The sequence below is a fragment of the Equus asinus genome, chromosome 2 (assembly GCF_041296235.1).
Source record: "Equus asinus isolate D_3611 breed Donkey chromosome 2, EquAss-T2T_v2, whole genome shotgun sequence".
NCBI lineage: Eukaryota > Metazoa > Chordata > Mammalia > Perissodactyla > Equidae > Equus > Equus asinus.
In genome coordinates, this window is record NC_091791.1 from 139,556,124 (window position 1) to 139,583,262 (window position 27,139).

At 45.5% G+C, this 27,139-nt stretch overlaps 2 protein-coding genes across 3 annotated transcripts in view; one reads left to right on the forward strand and one right to left on the reverse strand.

Annotated features, from left to right (window-relative positions):
* Positions 1 to 2,053, forward strand: part of MYO1E (myosin IE) — a 192,194-nt gene extending 190,141 nt beyond the window's left edge. For both annotated transcript variants that reach the window (XM_070500699.1, XM_044764793.2), the window contains one exon: positions 931 to 2,053. In XM_070500699.1, the coding sequence (XP_070356800.1) occupies positions 931 to 1,007 (77 nt within the window). In that variant the 3' untranslated portion in view covers positions 1,008 to 2,053. The remainder of the gene's footprint in view (positions 1 to 930) is intronic.
* Positions 2,054 to 7,818: 5,765 nt separating this feature from the next.
* Positions 7,819 to 25,627, reverse strand: CCNB2 (cyclin B2). Its single transcript, XM_014835324.3, has 9 exons — positions 25,429 to 25,627; positions 23,517 to 23,645; positions 23,298 to 23,411; positions 15,835 to 16,005; positions 15,573 to 15,731; positions 13,788 to 14,024; positions 13,339 to 13,479; positions 9,222 to 9,332; positions 7,819 to 8,087 (listed from the first exon to the last, which is right to left on the reverse strand). The coding sequence occupies exons 1-9, from the start codon at positions 25,450 to 25,452 to the stop codon at positions 7,977 to 7,979; spliced, it is 1,197 nt and encodes a 398-aa protein (XP_014690810.2). The 5' UTR covers positions 25,453 to 25,627; the 3' UTR covers positions 7,819 to 7,976.
* Positions 25,628 to 27,139: the final 1,512 nt, after the last annotated feature.

The following is a 27,139-nucleotide window of genomic DNA, read 5'->3' on the forward strand; positions in this document are numbered from 1 at the left end:
GTCCATATTCTTTGACCGAGAAACCCATCCCAGAGAACTACATGCACATGAGCATGAAGATATGTGTATGAACGTTTATTGCATTAATAGTGACAAATCGGGAACAAATGTCCATCAGTAAGGGAATGGTTATGTAAATTTTGGTATACAGTGCAGCTGTTTAAAAAATGGGATACAGACATGGAAAGAGTATATCCATTAATACTGAAAAGCAAGATGCAGAATAGTAAGATATAGGATGGCCTGTTTCTGTTTAAAATGAATACACGTGTGTATGTTAATAATCACTGGAAAAGATCTGGAAGAATCTATACCAAATTCTTATTGCCGGTGAAGGGTCTGGGATTAAGATGGGAAGGAAGGATTATGAAGTGGTGCAGACAGGTTCTCCCAGAAGCAGGGGCTGAGGTGGCGTGGGGAATGTGGGGGGTGCGGGGGGTGGGGAGTGGGTAGCACCTGTGAAGGGAAAGGGGAGGAAGCCGGATTGGGTGCCATCAGACCACAGCGCCAGCCCACAGGCTGCCAGCCCAGCAGGGGCTCCAGAGCAAGGCCTGCTTGTTGGGGAGGCTGAAACGCCCATGCCTGGCTCAGGCAGTGGCCCGAGGCTGCCCCAGAGGATCAGTGGCCTCATCTCAGAGGCTGGGCTGCCCTAAAGGGTGGCCAGCTGAGGACTGTCAGCAAAACCCCTCTGGTGGCAGGTTCTTCCTTGATGGGGGCCCTGAGTGGCACATCTGTGTGTCTGCCGTGGGGGAGGGGTTACTTTTTACAAGATACTTTTTCATTGAAAACAAAAGAAAATAAAGAAGGAAAAAAAGAACGTGGATGGAGCCAAGTCAGCACTGCCCGTTTGAGGCACCCGTGTTGGGTGTGAGTGGCCCGGGCAGAACGGCCTTGCTCGGCTTCACGCTCACCATCTCTGTCTCCCCGCAGATCCTTCTGGCTGGTGGACGGGTCGACTACGAGGCAAGCAGGGCCTGTTCCCCAACAACTACGTGACCAAGATCTGAGGCGCACAGAGACTCTGACGCACGGGGCGAAGGAGCTCCAGGCACAGACAGGGGAGGGGACATTTGGGGCTCTCCTTCTGATCCATAGTGAGCAATTGCTTCTGCAAGACCTGGAGTTATTCTAGCGCCTTCCCCATGGAGGACATCAGAAAGCTGCGTTGGGGACAAGGGAGTGTCGCTCCATAAATTATCCTAAAAGGTAGCCTATTCATAGGAACCCAGGAGGACAAAACAACCACCCCCTAAGATTTATTTATTGTATTTAACCCTGGCGAGAGGACAGGCAAGGTCTCCTCAGACCTCGTTGGCTCTGTCAAAACAGTAACCTGCTCGCTCACCAGGTCCAAGGAATGGCTGTAGGTGGCCGCTGACAAGTGCCTTGAGTTGAAGAGCACATCTCTTGCATCCCTCTTTTCTTTACCTGACACACACATTCCTCTCTGCCACCTTCCCTCGGGGTGGACCTGCTCTCTGCAGGCTGGGCTTGGCATGAGGGGGCACTTCCAGCGCAGACGCCCAGGGTGGGCGTGGCCTGCAGAGCCCACAGGTGCAGAGGGCCCTGGTTGACACTTTGCCGGGACCATCAGGGCTACCGGGCTGGGTGGGGGCGGGGGCTGGGGCTGGGCTGTCAGCCTTGCTTTCTCTGGGTCTTCAGTTGGAATGTGGCTGGCCCATGTTGGTTTTGTGTTCAATGCTGTACCTATTACGAGAAGGATCTCTTTTTTCCAAGCTGTACATTTATAAAAACAGATCATATACTGTATATATAAAAATCTTGAGATGGTAGAAACATGTATGAATGTACTAAGTAGTAGTCCACTGTACTTATTCATAAGGTAGGTTTTATTACAGAACTCGCACCAGGTACTTACAAACGTGCACTTCTCCTTTTCAGCTCTAGAATCAGTGTTCCTGCTTTCTAGCTCGGTCCCTGCCAACCCTTCCTAACCCTCTTTCCCGCTAGGTAATTTTCCTCTGCCCGCCCCCCAACCCCACCCCGTGTCCCTCCCCCAACCTCCTAAATAAATAAAGGAACCAGTGAACCACCTTGTTCTTTTGTGACATTTGTTATGGGTTGAATTGTGTCCCCCGCCAAAAGATGTGTTGCAGTCGTAACCCCCAGTGCTTCAGAATGTGACCTTATTTAGAAATAGGGTCATTGCAGAGGTAATCAAATTAAAACGAAATCATTAGGATGGGCCCTCAGCTAATATAACTGGTGTCCTGACAAAAAGGGGACATTTGGATACAGATCGACATGCAGAGAGGGAAGATGACATGAAGAGTCAGCCATCTTCACGCCAAGGAGAGGGGCCTGGAACAGATCCTCCGTCACAGCCCTCAGGAGGAACCAAGACGCCTGGCACCTGCATCTCGGACTTCCAGCCTCCACAATTGTAGGAATAAATTTCTGTTGTTAAGCCATCCGGTTTGTGATACTTTGTTAAGACAGACCTAGCAAACCAACGCAATGTTTAGCACAGTAATCGTGACAAGTTGGAAACAATGTAATGTCCATCAGTAAGGGGATGGTCATGGGGAGACTGTCACTTCTCTACCTCTCCTTCTCCCAGTTGCCACAGCCATTCTTAAGCTATCGGGAAAGTAGGGTCTGACTGGCACACACCTTCTTGTCATTTCAGGATCCCCAGGTCCATGGGAAAAAATGATCAGGGGTTATGTATAAGTGAAAGAATGTATGTGAATTTGGAACAAAGTAAGCCATTTAATTCTGTTTTACTTCAAGAATACAGAGCAAACTTCATTCAGCAACAATAACAAATGATGTTTAAAGTATATTTTAGCTCATTTTGTGACCAAATAAGAGAGTGAGGAAAATAAAGCCATAATGTGATGACACAAGGAAAGGCAATCTTGTTGACACATAGTCTATATTTTACAAAAGACTTTCATATTTCTGGACTCACGGAAAGTGGGAGGAAGGAGAGAACTGGATTTCAAACCGAGGGGCATCATGGGCTCCCCCACAGCCTCAATGCACAGGCTGCTCTCATGGGCAGCAACACCAAGATTACCTTCCAGTGGTACCGTACACCCCTGGCTGGCTGGGACAAGCTTTTGTTTTTCCTCTGAAAAATCAGTCCTGGGATAAAAGAAACATGACTTTAAAAGAATTTGTGCCTGACAGGACAATCAGGAATAAGCACAGGTTCTTTTGAAAAGGGCTATCTCAGGGCCAGCCCGGTGGCACAGCAGTTAAGTGTGCACGTTCTGCTTCAGCGGCCTGGGGTTTGCTGGTTCAAATCCCGGGTGTGGACGTGGCACCTCTTGGCAAGCCATGCTGTGGTAGGCATCCCACATATAAAGCAGAGGAAGATGGGCATGGATGTTAGCTCAGGGCCAGTCTTCCTCAGTAAAAAGAGGAGGACTGGCAGATGTTAGCTCAGGGCTAATCTTCCTCAAAAACAAACAAATAAATAAATAATTTTCCCTAATGTTATATATCAAAACAAAACAAAACAAACACTCACGGGGCAGTGGGTGGAATCAGTCCTGGCTGCTGTTAATTTAATGATTGGCATTGTAAACTTGTGTGTAACTGGGCCCCATCAGGCTCTGGGTGACAAAGCAGGAAGTGAGTTCAACATCCCCACAAGCAGCGGGAAGACCCCTCCGTGGGGATCACAGAGCAAGCGCCCATCCCTGTACCCACGTGCCTCATCCGGTGCCAGTCTCAGCATGGGTGCCTCGACCGATGTGGCGAGAATAGGTGAGTGAATCCATGTTTATAGGTGAGGAAGACTAAAGTCCTTAACCTAGGCTTCCTCTAGTCTGGAGCTGGTCAGGCCTGCCGTTTGGTTCACTGTTGAGTTGAACAAAAGTGCGGTTCAAGAGTCACTTAACCTGGGAGAACATAAAGAGGATCAAGGGGCCATCCCTGCCTTCTAGAGCGTGACACCACATGTGTGTTGTAGCAGTGGAATGTGCAGTGTGACGATGTGACAGATCCTTCAACCGAAGTTTGAACGTAACTGTGAACCAAGCGAGCAGGTTTGAACGTGGACCCTGGGGCTGAGGTGGTCAAACCAGTAGGAAACTGGCAGTCTGGCCTCAGAATCCCTTTAGCCTCTTCAGTATTATTGAGGACCCTGAAGAGTTCTGCTTTTGTTGGTTGTAGCTATCAGCATTGACCGTATTGGAAAATCAAACTGAGAAAAATTTAAAACATCAACATACACATTCCTCAACCACCAAAGTGAGGATGTGTCATGGAACCTCTAAAAGATTCACCTTAGACCACTGACAGTGTGAAAAAAAGCAAATAACATCCTGGCATTATCATGAAAATAGTTTTGACCTCATGGACTTCTTGAAAGGGTCTCAGGGCCCCCGGGGGTGCCCGGGCCACATTTTGAGGACCACCAGAGGGTAAGTGCTAATAAGTACGGGGCGCAGCAGGGAGAGCAACTGGCTTTCTGAAAACATTCGGAAAGGCCGGCTCTTCCACAGCGCTTAGGGAAGAGGACTGATGCTCACGGAGAGGGCAAACGGGGAGGCCTTGTCTACGAGCTTGCTGCCCCACCAGCAGGAGCGCACACCACCCACAGCCCAACGTGTTGTCCCAGCCCATCTGGTCAGACGGGACCCGGCACCGTCACCAAGTCCAGCCCCAAGAAGGTGGAAAGGGGGTGAGGAGCACAGCTCCCTTTTAAAACTTTCTTTGCAAAGTGCACACACCACGTCCACTCATATTCTATTGGCCGGGATTTAGTGACGTGACCTCAACCGCAAGGGTGGCTGGGAGTCTCTGCCCAGAGAGCAGCTTGCCCAGGGTGTCAGGGAGAGCGTCCTCCTTCAGCCATGGCTTCTTCCAGGCCCAGTCGCTCACAAGAACAAGTGAGAGACAACACGACTGTACATCCATGCAACTACCATCTCCCCTGGTTTGCCACAGAGCGGGGCTTACATCATTCAAATCCTTTCCCCTCCTGCCTCCCTCGAAGTCCTCCCCGGACCTCCCCTGAGTGGAGCTGGCCCTGCCTCTGGTTGCTACTTCTTTTCCAGGTGGTTCTCTGGGTGGGTTCACTGGCAGGTGGGGGTAGAGTCCAGTTTCAGGAGTGGAGTGTGCACGGCGCATCTGCTGGAGCGCCCAACCATGTTCCTGGCACCCCTCACTTTTGTGGTCAAAAAAGTAGGAGCCATTCCACAGTGTTGTCCCTTTCGCTCCTTGCTTTGTGTTCCCCCAAGGCCTGGCTAATCTTCACAGCTCTTTCTGAATTTGGGAGCTCACTTTCACTCCTACCAGCTAATCTTGATGTCTTTCCCTCCTACTGTACTGTTCCTGCCCCCTCGAACCAATATGACCTCATCTAAAATCTCCACTTTGCAAATGAGAAGGCTCTGTCGGTTCACCCCCCTGCCCAAGGTCACACAGCTCTTAAGTAGAGGAGCCATTATTTGGACCCTGATGACCCATGACCCACACTTTTAATCTTTCTCTTCTATTCAACAAATATTAAGGAGTTTGATAGTCTGATTGTCAACCTTTAAAGTTCCAATGTCTTTCTCTCAAAAATCAAAAACCTAAAAAAAGAAAAGAAAAACTCACAAATAGGACTCAACAGCTGTTAATTTGTAAACTGCGTTGATGGGCAAGAGATGCAGCTAACATATCTTGGAACGCTGAGTTGTCTCTTTCCAAGACCACCAACCTCCCAAAAATTACAGCCACTAACGTTCGAGCACCTCCAGAAACCGTGTGAAAGGCTCGGCATACTTTCTGTAGCACAGCAGCACTGTGAGGTGGACACTCTTATCCCCGTCTTACAGACACACAGACACAGGTCACACAGCTGCCAAGCAGACTCAGACCCGTGCAACCCAGCTTCAGGGTCTGCGCTCTTCAAATACCGTGGTTACATCATCTCATTTCCTAATTTCAGTGTTTTTACAACATTATCCTTTCTGCTTTTACAGCTTATTTCACATTTATTATATCACTTTATTCTGGGTGCCTTCTGTGGCACATAAGGAAGTTCTTAAAGATCTTTTATTTATGACATCCTGGAAGTAAGAATTCCCTGAGTCAGGGTATTTAATATTTAACTAAGCAAAATACATAATAAAGAAGCTATAAAATGTCTTTGGAAGATGCCTACAAACCATCCTTTCTTGCTGGAGCTCCAGCGTCCCTGGGAAGTAGCCTTGCTTTTCAGAGCCAGGACAGCTAGCTCCCTGTCATGGTCTCGCTGCGTTCCCAAGTGACCTAAGGCAGTCTAAGCTGCCGTAAGAACACCTTCGCCAACTCGACAAGGGAGCTGTACCACTTTATACTAGGATGCCAACATCTACTCGGGTCCTCCAGATGCTCAAAACTTACAGACTCCCTCCTCAGGCAGCCCTGGCCGGCCCAGGCAAGGGGGCAAGGAGCAAGCCCCAGCGGAGCCAGGCGCTCCTCCGCGGCAGCCACAAGGCCCGGCTGAGTCACAGGCCCCTGAGACCTTCGCTGTCGGCTGGCAGGCAGCTTTTACGGCACTCTAGGTTGGGGACATGCTGACTTAAATGAGTTCACTTCAAAGCTCCTCAGAACCTTTATGAATCTTACATGAGTTTTGTGATGTTTCCCAAATGTGTTTGACTAACTCCTCTCTCTCAAAAAACCAATTAAGATCTTGTTGAACTAATAGTTTGGGAAGTCATTGCTATAAGAGGCTCATTTACTTTATGAGGTTTGTTTTTAAGATAGTGATCGGAGACAGAGAATGCATTCCACCTTAGAAAACCATGTTAAATGTGATCAAATGCCCACCACCACAAAAAAAAAAAAGGTAACCCGTAATGCAGTTGAAACAGCACAACAGGAAAACGCACTCCAACTTTCAACTTCAACAGGATGTCACAGGCCCGTTTCCTTTTCCAGCCGTGGCCCCTTAGGACTGCTCTTCCAGCTCCCAACCGTGCCTTTGAGAGAGACACGTTAGGAGGGTTACTTCCGGTGGCTATCGCCCTAGTGGTCAGGTGTTCCTGTATAGGAACTAAAGAATAGTTGGGGGGCCGGCCTGGTGGTGCAGGGGTTAAGTGCACACATTCTGCTTCGGCGGCCCGGGGTTCAGATCCCAGGTGTGGACATGGCACTGCTTGGCAAGCCATGCTGTGGTAGGCATCCCACATATAAAGTAGAGGAAGATGGGCACAGATGTTAGCTCAGGGCCAGTCTTCCTCAGCAAAAAGAGGAGGACTGGCTGCAGATGTTAGCTCAGGGCTAATCTTCCTCAACAAAAAATTTTTTTTTTTTTTAAATAGTTGGATAGGTTCTAGAAAGGGAATTGTCATGGCTATCCTCCCATTTTTTAAAATTTTTTTAAAGATTGGCACCTGAGCTGACATCTGCTGCCAATCTCCTTTTTCCCTTCTTCTCCCCAAAGCCCCCCAATGCATAGTTGTATATTCCAGCTGTATGTCCTTCTAGTTGTGGCATGTGGGACACCACCTCAGCGTGGCCTGATGAGTGGTACTGCGTCTGTGCCCAGGATCCAAACCAACGAAACCCTGGGCCGCTGAAGTGGAGCGTGCCAACTTGACCACTCGGCCATGGGGCTGGCCCCATCCTCCTATTTTAAATTTTCATCATCAATCAATCTTTTTATATTCAAGAAGTTTAGGAATGGGTTAGCATTCACTGAAGCCAAGTTCTAGTTTTTTCCATTTGACAAAATAGCAGGGAGGGCTTTCCCAGAGCCATAACGGCAATGATTTATGTGCTATTCGTAAAAGCTCAAAAAGAAATTAGTCAAAGCAAGCTTCTCCTGACGTCTTCAGTGTAGACCACACAAATAAATACACACAGGATACCTTAAGAAAAATCAAGAGCTTTATTTTTCCTCACTATCTATTTAGAAAAGAGATTGGAGAAAAGGTTCCACGGAATAGAGCAGAGGGCTATCTACAAAGTCAAGTGTTCCAGATCCGCACAGACGGAGGAAGCTGTCCCGCAGAGGCCATGGCAGCCTAGGACCGGCCCAGCAGAGGTGAGGCCAGCTCCTGGACGGCTTTTGAGTTGAGCTGAGGAATGGTGCTGATCTTCAGGAGTTTGCTGCTTGCATACTTGCTCTTGACGGCCTGCAGAAGTCATCTCAGATTAAGCACACATCAGCCACCCCCCACCCACGCCTTGTTCCTGGGCTCACTGACAAGTATGAAAGGGCCAGACCCACAATCTCCAGACGGTAGGATGCTGCTGGATCACTGAAGCCAGCCAGCGCTCTGAGGTCATGTGTTGTGCATGGCGATTTCCTTCCACGCCTAGTAATGGACAGAGCCCAGCTGGTAGCATAGGTGAGGAGGGAACAAATTATTTCAAGGTCCAAGGAGCAGGCTTTCTCTCATCAGGCACCAGAGGGGAGGGAGATGGGAGCTGCTTATTATATGTAAGTGCCATCAGGACATGACAGCTTCGCCAGGAACGGCAGCAATACTGGCAATAAAAGTGCGTGGCAACCAGTGCTTGGCAGATCCCAGATGATACCCTCAGGACTGGAAACCCATTATGCTTCCACAGTGTGCTAAATCACGCTGAAACCCTACGGAAGGAGGCAGAGCAGGGTGCAAGGGTACTTGGTACAGACACCTTGCCCTTTGTCCCAGACCCCTGGTCAGCTCTGATATTTGGCATCACCCAAGCGCAGGACAGCACCCGATCTCCTCTGGCTCCTCCTCTCAGGAGGCCCGCACAGAGCCAGACATCAGGCCCCCAGGACACTTCCCGATTGGGCTGCTTGCCCCTCCTTCTCCACCATGCTTGCTATTCAGGTGCCTTCCAGTCTGTGTCCCTAAAGATTCTGGACAAAGACCCTGAGAAATATCACCAGAATACCCAAGGCTTCCACAGGGCCATGGGAGGTGGGCCCTTGCTGTCCCAGACCTCATGTTGACCAGACCTTCCTGCTTGCCGAGTGCCCTACTGAGGATGCTGGGACACAAGTGGATAAAGACGGTGCGCAGCTGCCCGGCTGCTACCCAGGGCCTGGACATAGCCTATCTACCTTGTTTTAAAGAAAGTCTGCTCTCAGGGTGTATCAGTATGCTCCATCCCCTGCTGCACTAGAAAAATAGAAAGAGTCTGTGCTAAGACAGACTCTCACATATACCAAAAATCTATTCACGTGAAAACAAACACGCATACATACGTGCACATACTCTCATACACAAAACTTGTCATCCAATGCCTTCCACAGCTTAGGAATGAGTACTCACGATGAATTTCGTTAAGTTTCCATTTACTTTCACTACATTTTTGGCCATGTGCTGCATGACTTCCAACACTTCATTTTCTGTGTATCCAGTGTAATACTGCTGCTTTAAGTTCTGAAACAAATACAAAGGAAAGGAGCAAGATGAACCTCCACTTCTCTGGAAGAGCACATCTTATACATGCTGGCACTACTTAAGGAAAAGCTACAGGAGAACATTCAGTCACAGCCCTAACCACCGCCATGTACAGCAAAGCAGCCAGTAAAAGCAGGACGATGTGGCTCTGAGCAGGACTTCAGCTCCCAGCTAAAGCAAGTGTCAAAGGTCCCATGTGATTATTTTTTAAAGACAGTTGTGCAGGGAAGTGGGGTTCCACAATTAATAAAGCTCCCACGCGTACCTCTATCGCTACACTGAAAGGGGATGGAAGGAGGACAGAGTGAAAACAAAACCCAACAAAAGAATGCTCCCTCTACGGTAAGAGCAGAGACCTGGCCCAGCACCTGTCACATGTCCCCCCATCAAAGCCCTGCCAGTCAGTGGCTGGGGGAGAGCTCGAGAACCCCGGTATCCGTATCGTCAGCCAGGGAAAGAGGTTCAGAATTAAGAAAGAAACTGGGCCATAGGCAGCTATCTAATCTACCAGTCCAGAAGCACTAAGACCACCCCAGACTCCCTCGTTGGGCCCTACACAGCTAAGCCCTGAAGAAGAGAGCACGCGGCGCAGCCGCCACGCCAGCCTCGTGACCCAGCCGCCCGGAGACCAAAGTCAAGCAAAAGGACAGTTGCTGACTGATAATAAGACTTATTGCGCATGAAGACACATACCCTGACTTTATTTCAGTTCTGTGATAACATTCTAAAAGCAAAGATACATCTCTTTCACATGCACAATATGATGGGAAAACAAACCACAATTTAATCTTAATCCTAAAATCGTTCAAAGAAAGAAAGAACTAAGCAGGAGTGAATCCTGAAATAACACACAACTACTGGTAACTTGAAATCAGTTCCCAGAAAACAGGGAGACCTATAGTTAATTGCTTTAGAGCCCAAGGAAGTGTGTCTAAGAGTGAAGTAATTTGGCTAAAATGAGCATTGGTACCAGGACCATGTACCATTCACGTACCAGTGGCTTTTTGGCCTCAAGCTATTTATTTAAAAAATTTCAAATCTACAGAAAAATTCAAAGAATAATATAATGAACATCTGGATATCCTTTGTGTAGATTCATCAATTATTAACATTTTGCCACTTTCTCTCTCTCATGGTGTCTGCAACACACTTGCAAATGGTTCAGGAAAAATTGTGTGTGAATATATATATCTTCATGACACATTGACACATCACTTCTAAATGCTTCAGAAGCGTTTAGATACCTAAACACCTAAAACGTATTTTCCTACATAGCCACAAAATACCATTATCACATAAGAAACATTATCAACAATTCCATAATATCACCTAATATATAGTCAATACTCAAATTTCTCCAATTGTTCCAAAAATATCTTTTATAGATTTTTCTTTAGGTCCAGGGTCCAATCAAGGTACATGCAGTACATTTGGTTGTTGTGTCTTTAGTCTTTTTTAATTTAAAACAACTCCCATTTTCTTAGCTTTAAATGACAGTGACTTTTTTGAAGGATTCACGCCAGTCACTTTTGGAATGCCCCATACTGTGGATTTGTCTGAGTGTCTCCTGATGATTGGATTTGTGTTAAATGTCTTGGCCACGAATCCTGTGCAGGTGATACTGTATTCTTCCTCCTGCACCAGGAGGCAGGTCAAATCAGGGGGTCCCACCACTGGTGACGTCGAGCTTGATCACCGGGTCAAGGTGCTAAGGGCCAGATGTCTCCACAAAAGCACAGTTTTTCTTCAGAATTACTGTTTGTGTGTGCGGATATTTTGAGACATGGGAATCTTGTTCCCCAAAATTATGTCACCTAATGATATAAACATCAATTGATGATCCTCGCTTGAATCAATTATTACATTGGGGATTAAAAATTGGTGGATTTCTAACTCTACAATTTTTTCTACTTCAATTAGCTAGCATTCTAACTGATTAAAAAAAGGGAAAAAAAGTCTTTCATTCCTTTCTTTTCTTTTCCCTTTCTTTCTCTCTTTTGTATCATTAAGGACTCATGGATGTTTTTTAATGTGTTATAATCTATTACTGCCACTATTCTTCGTAATGCTCAAATTTAGTCAGTAAGAGCTCTCAAGTCAGTTCCTATGTCCTTTTGATGTGACCCACTGATCTTTGAGAATTTGCTTGTTATCTGCTACAAACTGATCCAGGCTCACCTTATAGTGCCCATGCCACGGCCCTGAAATCAGCTATTTCTCAAAAGAGAACTAGTTCCTAGTGGGTAATGGTATTCAGTATCCAAGACGTGGGCCCTAGGTATATCCATTGCTACCGGGTTATCATTGTTTCTGGGCCCTTTTATTATGAATTTACTAATGTTTTCAAAACAGATTTAATACTACTGGATTTTCCCTTTTCAATTGTTAACAATATTTTATCTTTCTTCTTACAGTGAAAATTTTAATCCTTAGTAACATGAATGTTTATTTGCTTTATCCTACAGTATACATGAGTAGTTTCAGAATTACAATAACAGATTACTATTAACAATCAACCTCCTAAGTAAACTTTAAGTGTGTTTCCTTTGTCGGTCCTTTGTTTTGTCTAACTTCACACCCCACTAAAGATGCACAGTCAGAATGCTGTGTTCAAAAGTTATTTCAATTAATTCTTCCATCTGTGGTCTTTACCAATTTGATATACAGTGACATTGTTTGTTTAATTCCACTTTAGGATGTGCATAAAATACTCATATTGTTCAGAAGTCCCTTATATTGTATACAGGTTAATAAAAAGTCCCTTATATTGTATACAGGTTAATAAAAAGTCACCTTATATTGTATACAGGTTAATAAAAAGTCACCTTGTATTGTATACAGGTTAATAAAAAGTCACCTTATATTGTATACAGGTTAATAAAAAGTCACATTATATTGTATACAGGTTAATAAAAAGTCCCTTATATTGTATACAGGTTAATAAAAAGTCACCTTATATTGTATACAGGTTAATAAAAAGTCACCTTATATTGTATACAGGTTAATAAAAAGTTACGACCAGAAGCCCTGCTCCCAGCCTTCACCTTCTACTCTGATCCCACTCAGCCCCATAGATCTCCATTTTCATTAGTTTCTGGTCTATTCTTCGTGTATTTTTTTAGAAATTAGCAAATACATAAACACATATACATATACTCTCTCTCATCTCCCTTCTTTCTTACATAAAATGTAAACTGTACACTCTCGTGTGGAGGCACAGCTCCGCCACGGTGCCCTGGCAATCTTGCACGGATCCACATAGACCAGCTGACAAAGGCTTGAGCCACAGCTGACCTGTCTTGGCAAAAGGCCTTGTGATCCTCTTGGAGCAGGAGGGGCTGGCAAGCTTGGGAGGAGCTGCCTCCAAGCCATCTCCCGCTCGCCTCCCTCTCTCCCTTGGGAGGCTGTCAGGAGGCCATTTCTTATTCCCTCCTGGGTTCTGGTGAGGCTGCCGCTCTGCTGCTCTCAGCGGACAGCTACAGACTATAAAGCCGCTTAGCGGCAGTCTACAATCAGCTCATCTACAGCAGGGTATCCCATGACTCGCCTTGCAGTCATCCGGCCCCTTTTGTCTCGGCGTTGTCCTTTTCAGTGTGAGTCGAGCACCCAGGGAGCTGGCATCTTCGGCTCTTTGTATGAACGTACAAGTGGCTCATTCTGTCTTTACCGGCTACATCAGTCAGGCCTTGGCCTTGCTTTGTCTTGTGTGCTTGACAACTTGCTTGTTTCACTTAACAAAATATCCCAGAAATCTTAGCCTATCAGTTCTCACTGGCCTTCCTCATTCTTTATAACTCTACAATACACTTGGGTACCACGGTGTAGTCCCTCAGACTCCAACTGAGTCTTTCCAAGCAGCTTTCTTCTAGGCCTTTGGACTTTTAACAATTGCTTCAAGGATAGTGTTGTGAAAATGCTAAGGCCTTTCATGTCAAGAAAGCCTAAAATATAACCAAACTAATTTCTTCTTAAATGCAACACTCACCCATTTTCCTTGGCCTAGAACCTTCTGGGACAGGCAGGAAGCAGCCGCTGCCACCTTAGAAGGGTGGTAATGCACCATGTCGTAGTCAATGAGAGTCAGCTCCATCAAATATTTGGCTAGAGTGTGCTGTGCAACATCCACCTATGAAAGAACAGCCAAGGACAGTAAAAAGCACAGCTGTTACTCCTCTCCTGCAAAATTCTGGGTGAAGGCCTAGGAACGCAAATCCACTTAAGTCACTTTTCCCTCCCAGGAACAGCCAGCTCTATTCCACAATATGACAAACACAGAACGGGAGGTCTTTTCTCTGAAGAACGGATGAGACAAGCATTAGGACTTATCTAAAAGAGGCTTCCTATAAATTCATAAGCTTTCCTGTAATTGGATCAATGTTTCTAGGATGAGAGAAGCAGCAAAATAAAGTCTGCCCCAGACCCAGAGGCACTCACCTCCCCGGCTTTCGAGGCCCGCCTTAAGAAATGTAGTGGCAGAGGTCGACCCAACTCAAATTTCAGTTCTTTCAAAATTAGAGTTTCCATTTCTCGGATTTGGGAACTGGTATAAGCATTGTCTGTGATGTAAACGAAGTCTTCAATATTTGGAGAAAACATCTCCTCATACTTGGAAGCCAAAAGCAGAGCCGTAATCCCAACCAGTTGAAGCTTCTTCCGAGAGACTGGCTGAACCTAATTGAAGAGGAATGTGTCAGAAGTCATATCTAACAAGAGGACTGGGGTTCTGGGTAGAAGAAAGAGACAGGGAACCAAGTTCTGGAGAAGTGCTCGTCATCTCTGCTCGTACTCCTCTTAAGGGCACAAGAAACCTGAATGGTAATAGCAGGTACCACCACTGCTCATAGCAGCTGTCGGTTACTAAGGACTCACCGTGTGCCAGGCACAGTGCTAAGATTCTAACAACCATCTCATGGAATCCTCACAAAAATCCTCGGCAATACGCTATTTTTTCCCCACTTACACATAGATGGCCTGAGAAGAGATTCAAACACCAGTCCAAGATCACTCAACTGCTGAGCAGGGAAGAGTTACGTCTGGCGACCCTCTCCTAGTCGCTGCTCCCCCCACATCATCCCAGCTTGAGGGTCTGGGGCGGCCCCCACATGCCATCAACATGGTCTGAATCAAGACGAGGCCAAACAAAACAGCAGGAATTCCATGAATGCCCAGTGACGAGGAAGGGGGTGTCTCAGACGTTTCTTTCATCCTCACCAAAGTACACTCGTTATTCAGCCTGAAGAATCTTTCAAAGACGCTTCAGAGTCAGGGAAAATGACTCAGTCTTGGGTATAAGTGTTTCCTTTAATTTCCCTTTTTTTTTTCAAACTGAAACTTTCCTTTTCTTGCTTCAATAATTTTCATTATTGAGAATCTAAATATAACTGTGCTTTCCTACCCGAGAGGACTGTATAATGAGAACCACTGAGTCTATGATTACTTAGGATTTTGCAGTATCTTGGGGTCATTATTATAAACACAGTTATTACTGTATTGCTCGGGCAGAATTTGTACTTGACCTAAACCTCTATCATAAATGTTGACTTTAAATAAATAAATCCTCATCCACAGGGTGACCTTTTGGTAGATAACACACTAGTGGTTTATGTCTGGCATTTCTTCTAACTGGTCCGTGTTTTTGCATTAGCAGCTGATAAATATTTTGATGATCACCTCTGCATCTCAGCATAGTTTCTTACATTCCTCTTTACTTTTTTGAGACCTCGCAACCTCAGTATACACTCCCCACACATACCCCTGGCTCCTTTTTAAAATATTCTGCCTCCTCCCTCGTCTACAGAGATTCAATGCCACAGCTGGCTGGAAACCGTGAAGTTCTCTAACCAAACTCCTCATTTTTCACATGAGAAAACAATACCAAAGAGTGCCGAACTACGGAAATTGCACAAGTGGGCCTGGAAAACCAGCATCCGAGGCACCACAGGCTTCACACTGACGTCCTATATTTCCTTTGATGACAGATTGTGGCAATGCAGTATTTCCCCTGAGCATTTTCAGCGGGCTGACCTAACAGAAATGGCCAGCAACGGTCAGCATCATCAGAGATTCGACACTTGGACTCCTTCCGTTTCTAGCACCTGAAGCTCTTTGGCTTCTCAGAAACTGCCTTTTAGTCTTTTCTTCAGAGGGACCACGGCTTGGCACTGCATAAATGCGATGTTCAGTGAGCCGCTGGTACAAAGTCCCGGCAGCCGCACTCACCTGTAAAAACCGATCCATAATGGCGATGCACATGTACAGGGTTTCCTGCAGCAGCCTAAACTTCGAGTGGACTTGTACCAGCCAGTCCACCAGGATGGCACGCATACGTCCGTTTATATCTCTTCCATCTAAGAAATGTGGATTTATGGATTGCAGAACCTGTCGGTGGAATTAAAAGTTTAACAAGCTGACCTCGTTTCCTTCCCAGCTGTGTGGTCAATTCTGTATTGCTTGTACAACCAAACCACAAAGGCCCACTCGCCTCCAGCTGCCTTAGGTACTGGTAGATATCCTTAACGTAGTCGCTGCAGAGCTGAGGGTTCTCCCAATCTTCATTATCAATATCCTCGACTTTGCAGAGCAGGGCGTCAGAGAAAGCTTGGCAGAGGTTCTCCTCCTTCATGGAGACATCCTCGGGTGCAGGAGAAGGAGCCTACGTCGACAAATGAAAACACGGCTATTAGCACCTTAGGAGGAGGCTTAGCCACAGATACGTGCAGAGCCAACCAGTTTAAAAGTATCATGGGCATTTTTGAAATATGTTAAAGCTAAAACAAATAAATTCCAGAGTCAGGTGAATAATTCAAGATGCAGTAGATGAAGGTTTCAGAGATACACTCCTCTGTTTAAACCTCTCTAATTTCACTCCAAGTGAGAACCTAAGTTGTCAGAGGGGCCTCTGGGCCCTGCGTGATCTGGCCCTCCCCTCCCCTCCTGATCCCACTCCCGCTTCTCTCCCCGTGGCTTGCTTCACTCCAGCCTCCCGGCTGGGCCTCCCTCACTGCAAGCCGGCTCCCTCTTCCCAGAATGCTCTTGTCCCTGAATCCCGTGGGTAATTCCCTCACGGTCTTCACGTTTTGCTCACATGTCCCCTTCTCAGGGAGGTCTACCCTGACTCCTATTTAACACCACCACCTGCTCCTGCTCCCCTACGCATACATTTCACCTCTCTTACTGTGGTTTACCCCGTAGAACCATAATCTTCTAATAGATTATGGAGTTTACTTAGGCACGATGTGCGTTACTCTCTGTGACCTCTGCTAGAATGAGAGCTCTATAAGTTTACCTTTATTTAAGTTGGCTTTGTCCACTGAGGCATCTCACACACCTGTATCACCCCTGACACAGCAGGTGCTCATAAATACTTACGGAGCAAAAGAAACTTAGACGCCAGAGCTGACAGCTCACTTTAGCGGCAGCCTCTTCTGCAAGTGTAATGTTTTTTTCATCAACTAATTTATTCTAAATCGAGAAATTGTTTGGCAACTACAAAGCACAAAGGCACATCCCAGCCTATGAATAAAAGAGGAGGAGGAAGGAAACACTGAGCCAGTTCACACCCAGTGTTTTATTTTCTTATGCTGACTGGGCGATTATTTATAAAAATCACGCAAATGAAACATTTATAAAGTAAGTTAAAACAAGTGTTTAATAATGAAGCATAAACCATTGCTTTTGAAAAGAGTAAGAGATACTTCTGAAAGTAAAACCTAACGGGGCTGCTAGGCTGTAAAGAATATATATTAAAGTAATAAAATATAGAAAGAAAGAGACGACTGAATAATAAACAGACAACTTTAATTTACATTAACGTTCAGTGATTATAGTTTCCAGTCTTAGAGAACGATAAAACAATAACAATAACAAAATATATATAGCATTTCAGAACATGCCCCTCCCGCTTAAGCAAAGGTCTTAACTGAGGAAGAGCCGGGTGAGCAAGGGGTATGCAGATGGGCATGCCATTTATGCGAGAATTTAAGGACCTCCAGGGACTAGAAAGAACAAGAAGAGCTACTCGAGGTACCAGGGGGAACCTAGACAAGGGTACCAGGGAGGGTAGGACCTCAGGGAAAATGAGTGAGCAAAAGGTAAGCAAGTACGAAGTCCCAGGGGTAGCCGAGAAGTAAAGGCAAGTCTGGGAACTGCACTTTGATTTGGGATGGTGGGAGGTGGCACATGAGGTGTGAGAAGATGGGCTGGAGGGGCTGGCCCGGTGGCAGCCTAGTGGTCAAGTTGGCATGCTCAGCTTCACAGGCTGGGGTTAGAGGATTCAGATCCCAGGTGTAGACCAACACACCCCCTCCTTGAGCCATGCTGTGGTGGGGTCCCACATACAAAATAGTGGAAGATTGGCAACAGATGTTAGCTCAGGGCCAATCTTCCTCACCAAAAAAGAAAAAAGAAGAAGAAGAAGATGAGCTGGAAAGGTGAGCAAGAGCCTGGCTAAAGAGTTTAGATTTTATCCAAAGGTAAGTGAACACACTCAAGGAATTGACCAAGAGTGACTAGAATCAGATGTGCACTTTGATAAGCACATGTCGCTTCAGTGTAAGGTTACCTTTTCCAGGGATGAGCATCATCACTCTCGCCAGGAAGGGCAGGCAGTACCAGGAAGCCTGGTTTAAGGAGGCAGAGGTTATCGCCCCGTACACCACATGCTGCCTCAGCAGCCTGCAATGTTTACCTGGGTCTACTCAGAAGGTCACCTGACTTTAGCCATACCCAAAAGCCACCAGGATGAGACTGTCGCGGCCCTTAATTTAGAATTGCTTGAAAGCAGTCCTTTTGGACTCCAGCATGATTTAATTATGCTCAAACCTTCTCTAAGATCCCACTCATTCTGCAGGCAGTAGCCTGAGCCCCGTGGGCCAACTGTGCAGTCCTTGGTCCAGCGCCTGCGCCATGCAAAGTTAAAAACCGTATTGGCAGGGTCAGCCCGATGGTGCAGCGGTTAAATTTTCACGTTCCGCTTTGACAGCCCGGGGTTCACCAGTTCTGATCCCGGGTGCGGACATGGCACGACTTGGCAAAAGCCATGCTGTGGCAGGTGTCCCACATATAAAGTAGAGGAAGATGAGCACGGATGTTAGCTCAGGGCCAGTCTTCTTCAGCAAAAAGAGGAGGACTGGCAGCAGTTAGCTCAAGGCTGATCTTCCTCAAAAAAACAAAACAAAACAAAAAAGTATTGGCTAGTTAACGTCACAAACTTTTGAATGACAAGAGTGGTCTGAGAATAAAAACCTTCAAATTAGATTAACGAATGACATCTGTGGGTTGTCAGAGACAAGTGAAAATTCTTATCAGATGAAACAATAAAGATGTGAGATTTTGCTGAACTCGAAACGTCCTGTTTGGCAAGGAGCCAGGTGGAGTTGAGCAAAGCCTGCTGAAGTTTTCCCAGGACTGATAGTCACTGAGCTGGGTGTGTTGAGGGAACAGATGGAGATTAACATGCAAAGATATAGGTATTTACACAAGCTGTGGTAAAGCACAGAGTTCCTCTATTTACCAAATTTATGATAGATAATGTCAATTAAGCGCAGCAAGGAAGGACTCCAAGAAAAACTGCCCATTCTGATCAGCCAGTTCAGGATTTGTGGCAGTGAGTGTGTCCTCATGCACACAAAGGCACACGCGATGAGAGGAAGGCAAAATCAGTCACTGATGGGCTTCAGAGAACGCAATGGAATGGCATTTGTGGGGTAGGGAGAGTAGTAAAAATGAACTGACCTTTTATTCTATGTACTTTATGGATTTCTGCATTGTTTTGTTTTCTTAAGCCTGTGTTTCTTGTGTAACTGAAAATAAAAGGCATTCTTTTTTTTTAATGTGAACAGTTGTGCTTAGTTCTTTTTTATGGATAGTTTTTGTATCAGGGGAAGTTAGGCTATAAAACATCCTTACACTTGAACAATGACTATCACTGAATTTAGTGTTTACATCAAATCTGTAAATTCTAAAAGGTCATTTGAATTTCCGGCTGTGACCCAGGACAGCTCCTAAGCTTGCCCCACCTCCGGCAACGGGGATTGTAACTCATGCTTTCACTCCTTCCATCCCCAACTGGATGGGGAGCTACCCGAGGACAGAGAAGGGGCTTCATTCAACTGGTCTCCCCAGTGTCCATCAACCAAGGGGCTAGAAGAGCCTTCTCCTTCCTTTCAAGCTGCTCAGCGTTTGCCAAACCTCATTAGTCAGCAAAAGACACAGGTTCCTCCAGTTACTGCAGGATGCTAAGCTGCGGCAAACCCCTCTTGCAGGGCCCCCTCCAGGCCTCAGGAGGGCCCTCTGCGATTCAGTTGCTCCGTCTGCTATAAAGGAAGACCCTGCTCTCCAGTTTTTCAGGGAGGCTGGTACGAATTCGGTTAGAAGTCCGGGGCTTCTGCTTTCATGAACACACGGCTTATGTTAGAAGCTTTCCAGGGCTTCCTGCTGCCAGAAACCCTGTGCTCCACTGGCATTTCCTCACCTCGGGGAAGGGCTTAAACGGGCAGCAATGACTGCAGATAGAGAGGATGGCGACGAAGCAAAGGCCAGAGGGCTGACCAGAGACAGGCCAGGCGAGGGGCTCCCCGTAAATTACAGACTTAACGGTCTCTTCTGTACTCGGTTGCCCAGAGGAAAGTGTGTTTGAATTGGAAACAATTATTGTTCATTAATGCTTGATGTCTTCTAAAACGAGAAGCACTTTTCAACCACAGAAGTGATTTTTATATGAACTGAGCCACAGGTCCATAATTCTTTATCTGAAACGCAGTGGCCTCCATTTTGCCAGGGAGCTAGAGAAAAAGGAGTCAGCCGAGGAGACGTGGAGTAAAGGGAACTCAGAAAGAGTGGAGTTGTGGAGGTCACAGGAGGAAATTTCTCCTTTGTTTTGTTCATAACATTTTTTGGTTCTTTGCTTTTCTCCTTTTTTTTTTTTTTAAAGATTGGCACCTGAGCTAACAACTGTTGCCAATCTTCTTTTTTTGCCTTTTTCTTCTCCCCAAAGCCCCCCAGTACATAGTTGTACACTCTAGTTGTGAGTGCCTTTGGTTGTGCTATGTGGCACGCCGCCTCAGCGTGGCCTGACGAGTGGTGCCATGTCCGCACCCAGCATCCGAACCAGTGAAACCCTGGGCCACCCAAGCGGGCGCACGAACTCAACCACTCGGCCATCGGGTCACCCCCTGCTTTTTTTTTTTTAATTTGCCTTTTTTTCTTCTTCTCTGATTTGAAAAGTAATATGTACCTATGGCAAAAAGTCTGAAAACTTTAAGGAAGAAAATAAAAGTCAATTTTAAGCTCAACATAATGTTCAAAAATAACTACATCAGTATTTTGAATATAAATGAACACTATTAAAAAGAAAATCTGGGGGGCTGACCCCGTGGCCAAATGGTTAAGTTCGTGTGCTCTGCTTCGGCAGCCCAGGGTTTTGCCGGTTCGGATCCTGGGCGCGGACATGGTGCTGCTCATCAGCCCACGCTGAGGCGGTGTCCCACATGCCACAACTATAAGGACCTACAACTAAGACTATACAACTGTGTACTGGGGGGGGGCTTTGGGGTGAAAAAGGAAAAATAACATCTTTAAAAAAAAAGCAAATCTGGGGTTGCACTGCATTATATTGTGTTATAATCTGATTTTTTCACTAATACAATGTGCATTTTGATATCTTTAAATATTCTACTAAAACATGCTATTCGTGGTTTCATAGTTCTTCATTAAATGGATTTAATTGATCTTGTATTATAGAATATTTCTCCATTATATAAGAGATTTTCATTTAACATTATTTAAAAGTCTTCATCTGTCTCTCTGATCATGTTCTTAGGATAAATTTTAAAAACAGACATAGTGGATACGGAGAAAAACCATTTGTAGTATATTGCTAAATCGCCCTTCTGAAACGTGGGAGGAACCACATTCAGTCACCCTTAGGAAATGCTGCATAAAGGTCAAGAGGTCAAGGTCTAAAAAGCTGCTTTGGGTTTGGCATTTAGGAGGTCACTAGAAACCTCCCAGGAAAGGCCTATTAACAGAACGTTCACCTTGACTATCTGTTCTGACCTTTAGTTCTTGAACCTTTTTTTCCTGTCTTATTAACAGCAACATGCTTGCAACCATCGCCTCTAAGTAGAAGGCTCACAAGTCTGTTCCTGTCCTTCAGGTGTTCCTGGCACATTTCCAGCTGCATTTCCAGGTGGACGTCCATTATCTCAACAAATCTAAAGCCAAACGAGACACCTTCCCCCCAAAGCTACCCCCTCTCCTCACTTTCCTATTTTTTATTAATTTATTCCATAAATGGGGTCTTAAATAGTCAAATGCTTAAGGGTCTCACTCCTTCACTCCAAGCAACACATTCAAAGAGTTCCTCCTAAATGCAGGATGCCGTCCCTGAAGGGAGTTTGGGCACATGCTAACACATTTGATGTGGTCTATGCGTGAACACTTAGGGGAGATCTGGGCTGGTTGAAGCCCCTCATCAGCTCTTGCTCGGACAATTGCAATCCTCCTAATTTACGTCCCTTCCATGGCCGCCCTACACTTGATCACTTCTCGCCTCCTCAAAACTTTTCAGAGGTTCCTCACTGCCCAATGAGACAAAATCCAAATTCCAAGGCCTTCAAATCCAACCACAACCTTCTTCCCACCTTGAAACTTCTGCTTCCTCACGTGAATCTTCTGATCAATTAAGACTTGCTGACTCCTTGTCCAAAGGACATGATTATAGGCCTATTTCCACTTTGGTGCCCTGATTCCTATTGCTGCTTCGTTCTCTAAAAAGGTGCTCTTTTCTATCAGCTTCTCCCTGTCCATACAAATCACGCTTATTCCGTGAAGTTTCCCGCGGTGTTCTCGCCCTCCTTTAGATGCACTTTCTGAAGGATGGCCCTTCCATCTACGGCAGTCATTTGACATTCGGTCATCCATGGCCCAGCGTCATTCCCTAGGATCACTAATTTAATTTGTAGGTACATATGCCCCTTCTGGATAAGTCTCCTCAAGGGAAAACGTCTCCATCAGCCTTAATACAATCGGATATGTATAGTAAGTGCTCAATATATATATTTCTCAAACATAGCCAATGTTTTACTTTGAAAAATTTCAAACATACACTAATATACATATTTTTTTGAGCTGGAAAGAGTGAAGTAGTTACTCTTGTATTGTCAGCACCTACAACAGTGCTTGTCTCAGTAATTACACAAATGTATGTAACCTGTGGATGAGAGCATGCATGAACTTGAACATGGTGGAAAGTGAACAGGACAATGGGTCCATCAGCGTTCTAACTTCAACTCAGCTAACCAGTCACAGAGACTGCGACACACAGAATTTTGGCATTACCTTGTTCTTATATGAGTGTGGGTCTCAGAACTGAGGGCTTCCACAGCCTCCATGGGCAAGTTCATTCTAATAGTGGATTCTTTTAACAAAACCTACCAAATTTCACTCTGAGATCACTACATTTATTTGGGTATTAAGGTAACTAACTTTGTTATTCAAGGTCAAAACATCATATTAAGGGACCATTACTAAAAAGACATATATGTTCATTTGAAGGAGAGCTCCAGGGGCCAGCCCCATGGCAGAGTGGTTAAGCTTGCATGCTCCATTTTGGTGGCCCAGGGTTCGCCAGCTCAGATCCTGGGCGCGGACCTACACACCGCTCATCAAGCCATGCTGTGGTGGCGTCCCACATAGAGGAACTAGAATGACTTACAACTAGCATATACAACTATGTGCTGGGGCTGTGGGGAGAAAAGAAAAAAAGAGAGAGGAAGATTGGCAACAGATGTTAGCTCAGGGCAAGTCTTCTCCCAAAAAATAAATAAAGGAGAGCCCCAGCTATGAATATTCTTCAAAAGTTGCCGTGATGATAAAGGCACCCTTGCAGTCCAGCCAAAACCAGCCTACATCATTAAGTATGTTTGTAAGTTCAGAACTTCCTACCTTTGGAGCCAATATTTCCATCTGCACTGGTTTCACAGAAGCAGTAGGTTTCAATTGTTTGGTGGCATTGGTTGCTTTGGTGGGTTGAACAGGTACTTTGGTGTGCTGAGCTTTCTACAAAGAAAAAGAAATGTGAATAGGGTAAGACAGCCAGAGCAGGCCCTCAACGCTGTACAGAATCAGCCCAGGGCGCATGTGTACACGCCTCAAGCTTGTTACCTTAGCTGCTTGTGGGGCTCTGGTTGTAACTCTGTTTCCAATTTCTTCTAAAACTGCCCGGCGGAGAGTCACATGACTCTTAGGTTTAGAATTAACTCCTGTGTCAATATTCTCCAAATCAGTGGACACCTAAAAAAACAAATTGAGTTGAGACAATTTACAATACTTTGCTAATGTCAGATGCCCAAATTTAGAATTTATTAGGTAACGGTGGATATGCTGAGATCTATTTGCCAGAGGAAAAAGGTACATTTTAGGAAATCTAAAAATGCTATCTGTAATTGACAACATCACTCTCAATTAGACAAATCACTCATTCACCTTTAAAACCTAAACTAGCTTTGATTCTCATGCCATTCTGGACATAAGAGGTACTTCTGTAGACATATCTTCAGAGATGCAGCCTTTTAAAATTTTAAAAGCCTCATTTTAAAATGAGGTTGCCATAGCATGGACTCTTATGCTAAGAATACTTAGAAAGAAAATAGTTTTTGTGGGTAAAACAGTTTTACTTTCAAAGTCAGAGAAAGTTGGAATTGCATGAATAAAAATCCTTAGTTGACCTTAACCTGCTTTAGACAGAATGTGCTCAGAAACAAAACTTGCTAGAAAAAGCAATTCAACAGAAAAGTTAATTTTATTATAGAAGTGATAAACATTTCATGAGAAAAAACCAGCATGTCCTATCCCCAAGAATTGGGGGTCCTAATCCTAAAAAAAATCTCCCAACAGGGGGTTTGAATGAACTTACCAGGACAGACAGAGGAGCAGGGAAAAACTCAAGCCTTCCCTCAATAGAAAGAATTGGACTATGAAAGAACGTTATGCGATAGAGTAGACATATTGCTTGTCAGTTTGACTTAAATCTGCAGAAGGACAGGAATTAAATACTGAATGTATCCAACTTACTAAGATTCTCAAAAGACACACTGTTCAATTTTTCCAGCAGTAATTGCCAATTTTAATAAGTATTTGAAAGTTTAACGCTTATGGGTTGAAGCCTGGTAGTCTGACTAAGTTTACTTCCATCTGGAAGGGAGGATTGGCAGCTTTTACTAGGCCGCAGCCAGGAGGATGGACCTCAGGTGTGGCAGGGCCCTCTTTTTTTCAGCAAAGGAAAAGCAGATCCAGGTACAATTCAAGCCCACAAAAAAAGAAAAGTCCAAAACACCATTAACACTTTGACTTCTGCAAAGATGAAATAAACGAATTTGGACCCTTCTCTCTCAGTCTGCCACATTGCTTCAAATTATGTGCAAAATGTCTATTACACTTGAGTAAAGAAACGAAATTTTTTTAAAGGGACAAGCCCATACATTAGTGAACTTAGCCTGGAAGACTTCGTGTGCAGAAATAAATGGGAAACTCACGCAAAGCAAAATGCGAAAAATCTGAAAAACAGCCACGGCTGTGGCCTGATCAAACATTCAGAACACTTGCCTGCCTATGGAATTTCTTCCAGTCCTTCTGCTCCGCAGCCCCACCACGGATCCCTTTGCTGGCAAGGAGTTTGAGAAGAGAGGAAGGAAATCCTAAGAACCTGTATTTGCACAGCTCTCTAACAACAAAGAGCATTCAGGGATCGCTCGCTGAGGACTGGGCCCCGTGCTCCGGAGGCTCCCTTGACAAACGCCACCTCCGAGGCGCACTCCCGCACTTCCCCCACCCGAGGGCAGGGACGGGCCGGGGCGGGGGCGGGTAAGGGAGAGCGGAACCCGGGCAGAGAGAGGCCAGCCAGAGAGGCCAGGCCGCAGGGCCCGGGCGCGGGGGAAGCAGGCAGCCGGAAGAAGGGGAAAGCGGCGCCGGTTGGGACCAAGAAGCTCTGAGCAGAAGAGGGAGAAGCGAGAGGCGTCTGCGGGGGCTGCGGGGCTGCAGCCCCCGGCCGGTGTAGGGGGTCGCCGGGCCCACTCACCGTCGGGGGTCGGAGCAGCGCCATGAGGGTCGGGGCAGGCAAGAGTGCCGGCCGGGCGCCAGGAGGAACGAGGTCTGGAGCCGGAGGGCACAAGCCTCAGCCACACTGCTGGATCTGCACTGCGGGCCCGCACCGCCGGGGTTCTTCCCGCTGTCGCCTTGTTCCAGGATTCAAATACCGCGCCGCTCGCGCCCCCATTGGGCGGCCCTACGTACAGTGCGCCTTCCCATTGGCTAAGCCGGAAGCATTCCCGCACGCTGATTGGCTGAATTTTCCAGACATGTTTGGTTGTCATAACAACCGGTTGTTTTTTTTCTGCCTACTCTCCTTTTTAAAAATCTCGGCCCCTACGGTAAACAAAAATAAAGCAGACGAAGGACGCCTTCTGTGAATGTCGACAAGACATCACGTATGGATGTCTCTCTACGTTTGTGCTGGGTGGGCGGAAGTTGGTTCTAAGGAACAACCTGGAAATGCCATTTCTGACCTTTATTCCTCTTCCGGAAATTTCGAGTTGGAGTTTAGGTTCAGTTGGCCTGGGTCGCGGAATAGGCGCTTCTGGGTGGCTCAGAGCCGCCCTGTGTTTTGTGGTTGAGACTCAAACATGTGCTAAAGGAGTGGGAATTGTGGCGTTTACTCAAAAGCTAAGATTCTCGGGAGAAGCGAACGAAAAAAAAAGGTAAATGTGATTTGTGATTCGTGATTCATGTAAGCTCTCCATCGTTTTGCCAGCACCTAGCACAGTTTGGTATGTGTTATGGTCAGTGCTCAATAAATATTTGTCGAATATTTATGACTATATGATGTGCAGAAGATTTTAAAATGAGAAAGGTGTGATCCAGCCTTGGGCAGAAGGGTGGGAGGATCAGGACAACACAGGAAAAGAGGAAAGGAAAAAGTGAGAGGAACGGGAAAGGGGAGAGGAAAGAGCAAAGGAAAGGTCCAGTGCCGGCAGTAAAGGTAGTGGAATGATCTGGATTAAATTCCTGCCCTTGCCCCTGCATCTGACATTTCTAAACCTGTTTCCTCTTCTGTAAAATACAAATCATTGTGGCTACTGTGGCAGGGGAAGATGTTAGTGTATCCATTGTCCTATAACTAAAAATTAGGTATCCAATGAAACAGTCTTGGGGAGGAAAAACAGATGTGTAGTGCATTGGGGTTGTGAGTAAAATTATATTTTTATTGTTATGATATTGTGGTGTAATCAGAAGCTACAACTACAAAAGTAACAATCCTCACTGACACAGGGCTTTGTAAACAGAAATGTTATGACTGGTAAAGTGCTTTTATTAACTGACTTGACATTGTCAAATCAAATAATTTAATCCATGTTAGATTGGATTTCCACTAAAAATGGAAGTAATACTTCTTTTGTATACCTCACTGCAACTAACCTAGAACCTTACAAATAAACTTGAGTCAACCTCTTGTTTAATGCATTGTAGTTCTCCTATATTTTTATTCCTGTTCCCTCTTGTGTTAAGTAACATTTATTGATTACTCTTCCTATACATAAAGTTTCTCATTGAATCCTCATAACAATCCTTATAAAGTAGGTAGTAGTATCTCAATTTTTTGTCGTTTTTTATTGAAGTATAATTGACATATATTAGTTTCAGGTGTACAACATAATGAATCTATATTTGTATATATTGTAAAATGATCACCACAATAAGTCTGGTTATCCTTCACGTATTATCCCAATTTA

Bases quoted from the DNA above. Each gene is read 5' to 3' on its own strand.
- CCNB2 (XM_014835324.3), bottom strand. From the start codon at position 25,452: ATGGCGCTGCTCCGACCCCCGACG. The intron at 23,646-25,428 runs GTGAGTGGGCCC...TTGTTTTTTTAG, and splicing joins CGCTGCTCCGACCCCCGACG to GTGTCCACTGATTTGGAGAA. The intron at 8,088-9,221 runs GTGAGTACTCAT...TGACTTCTGCAG, and splicing joins GAAACTTAACGAAATTCATC to GCCGTCAAGAGCAAGTATGC.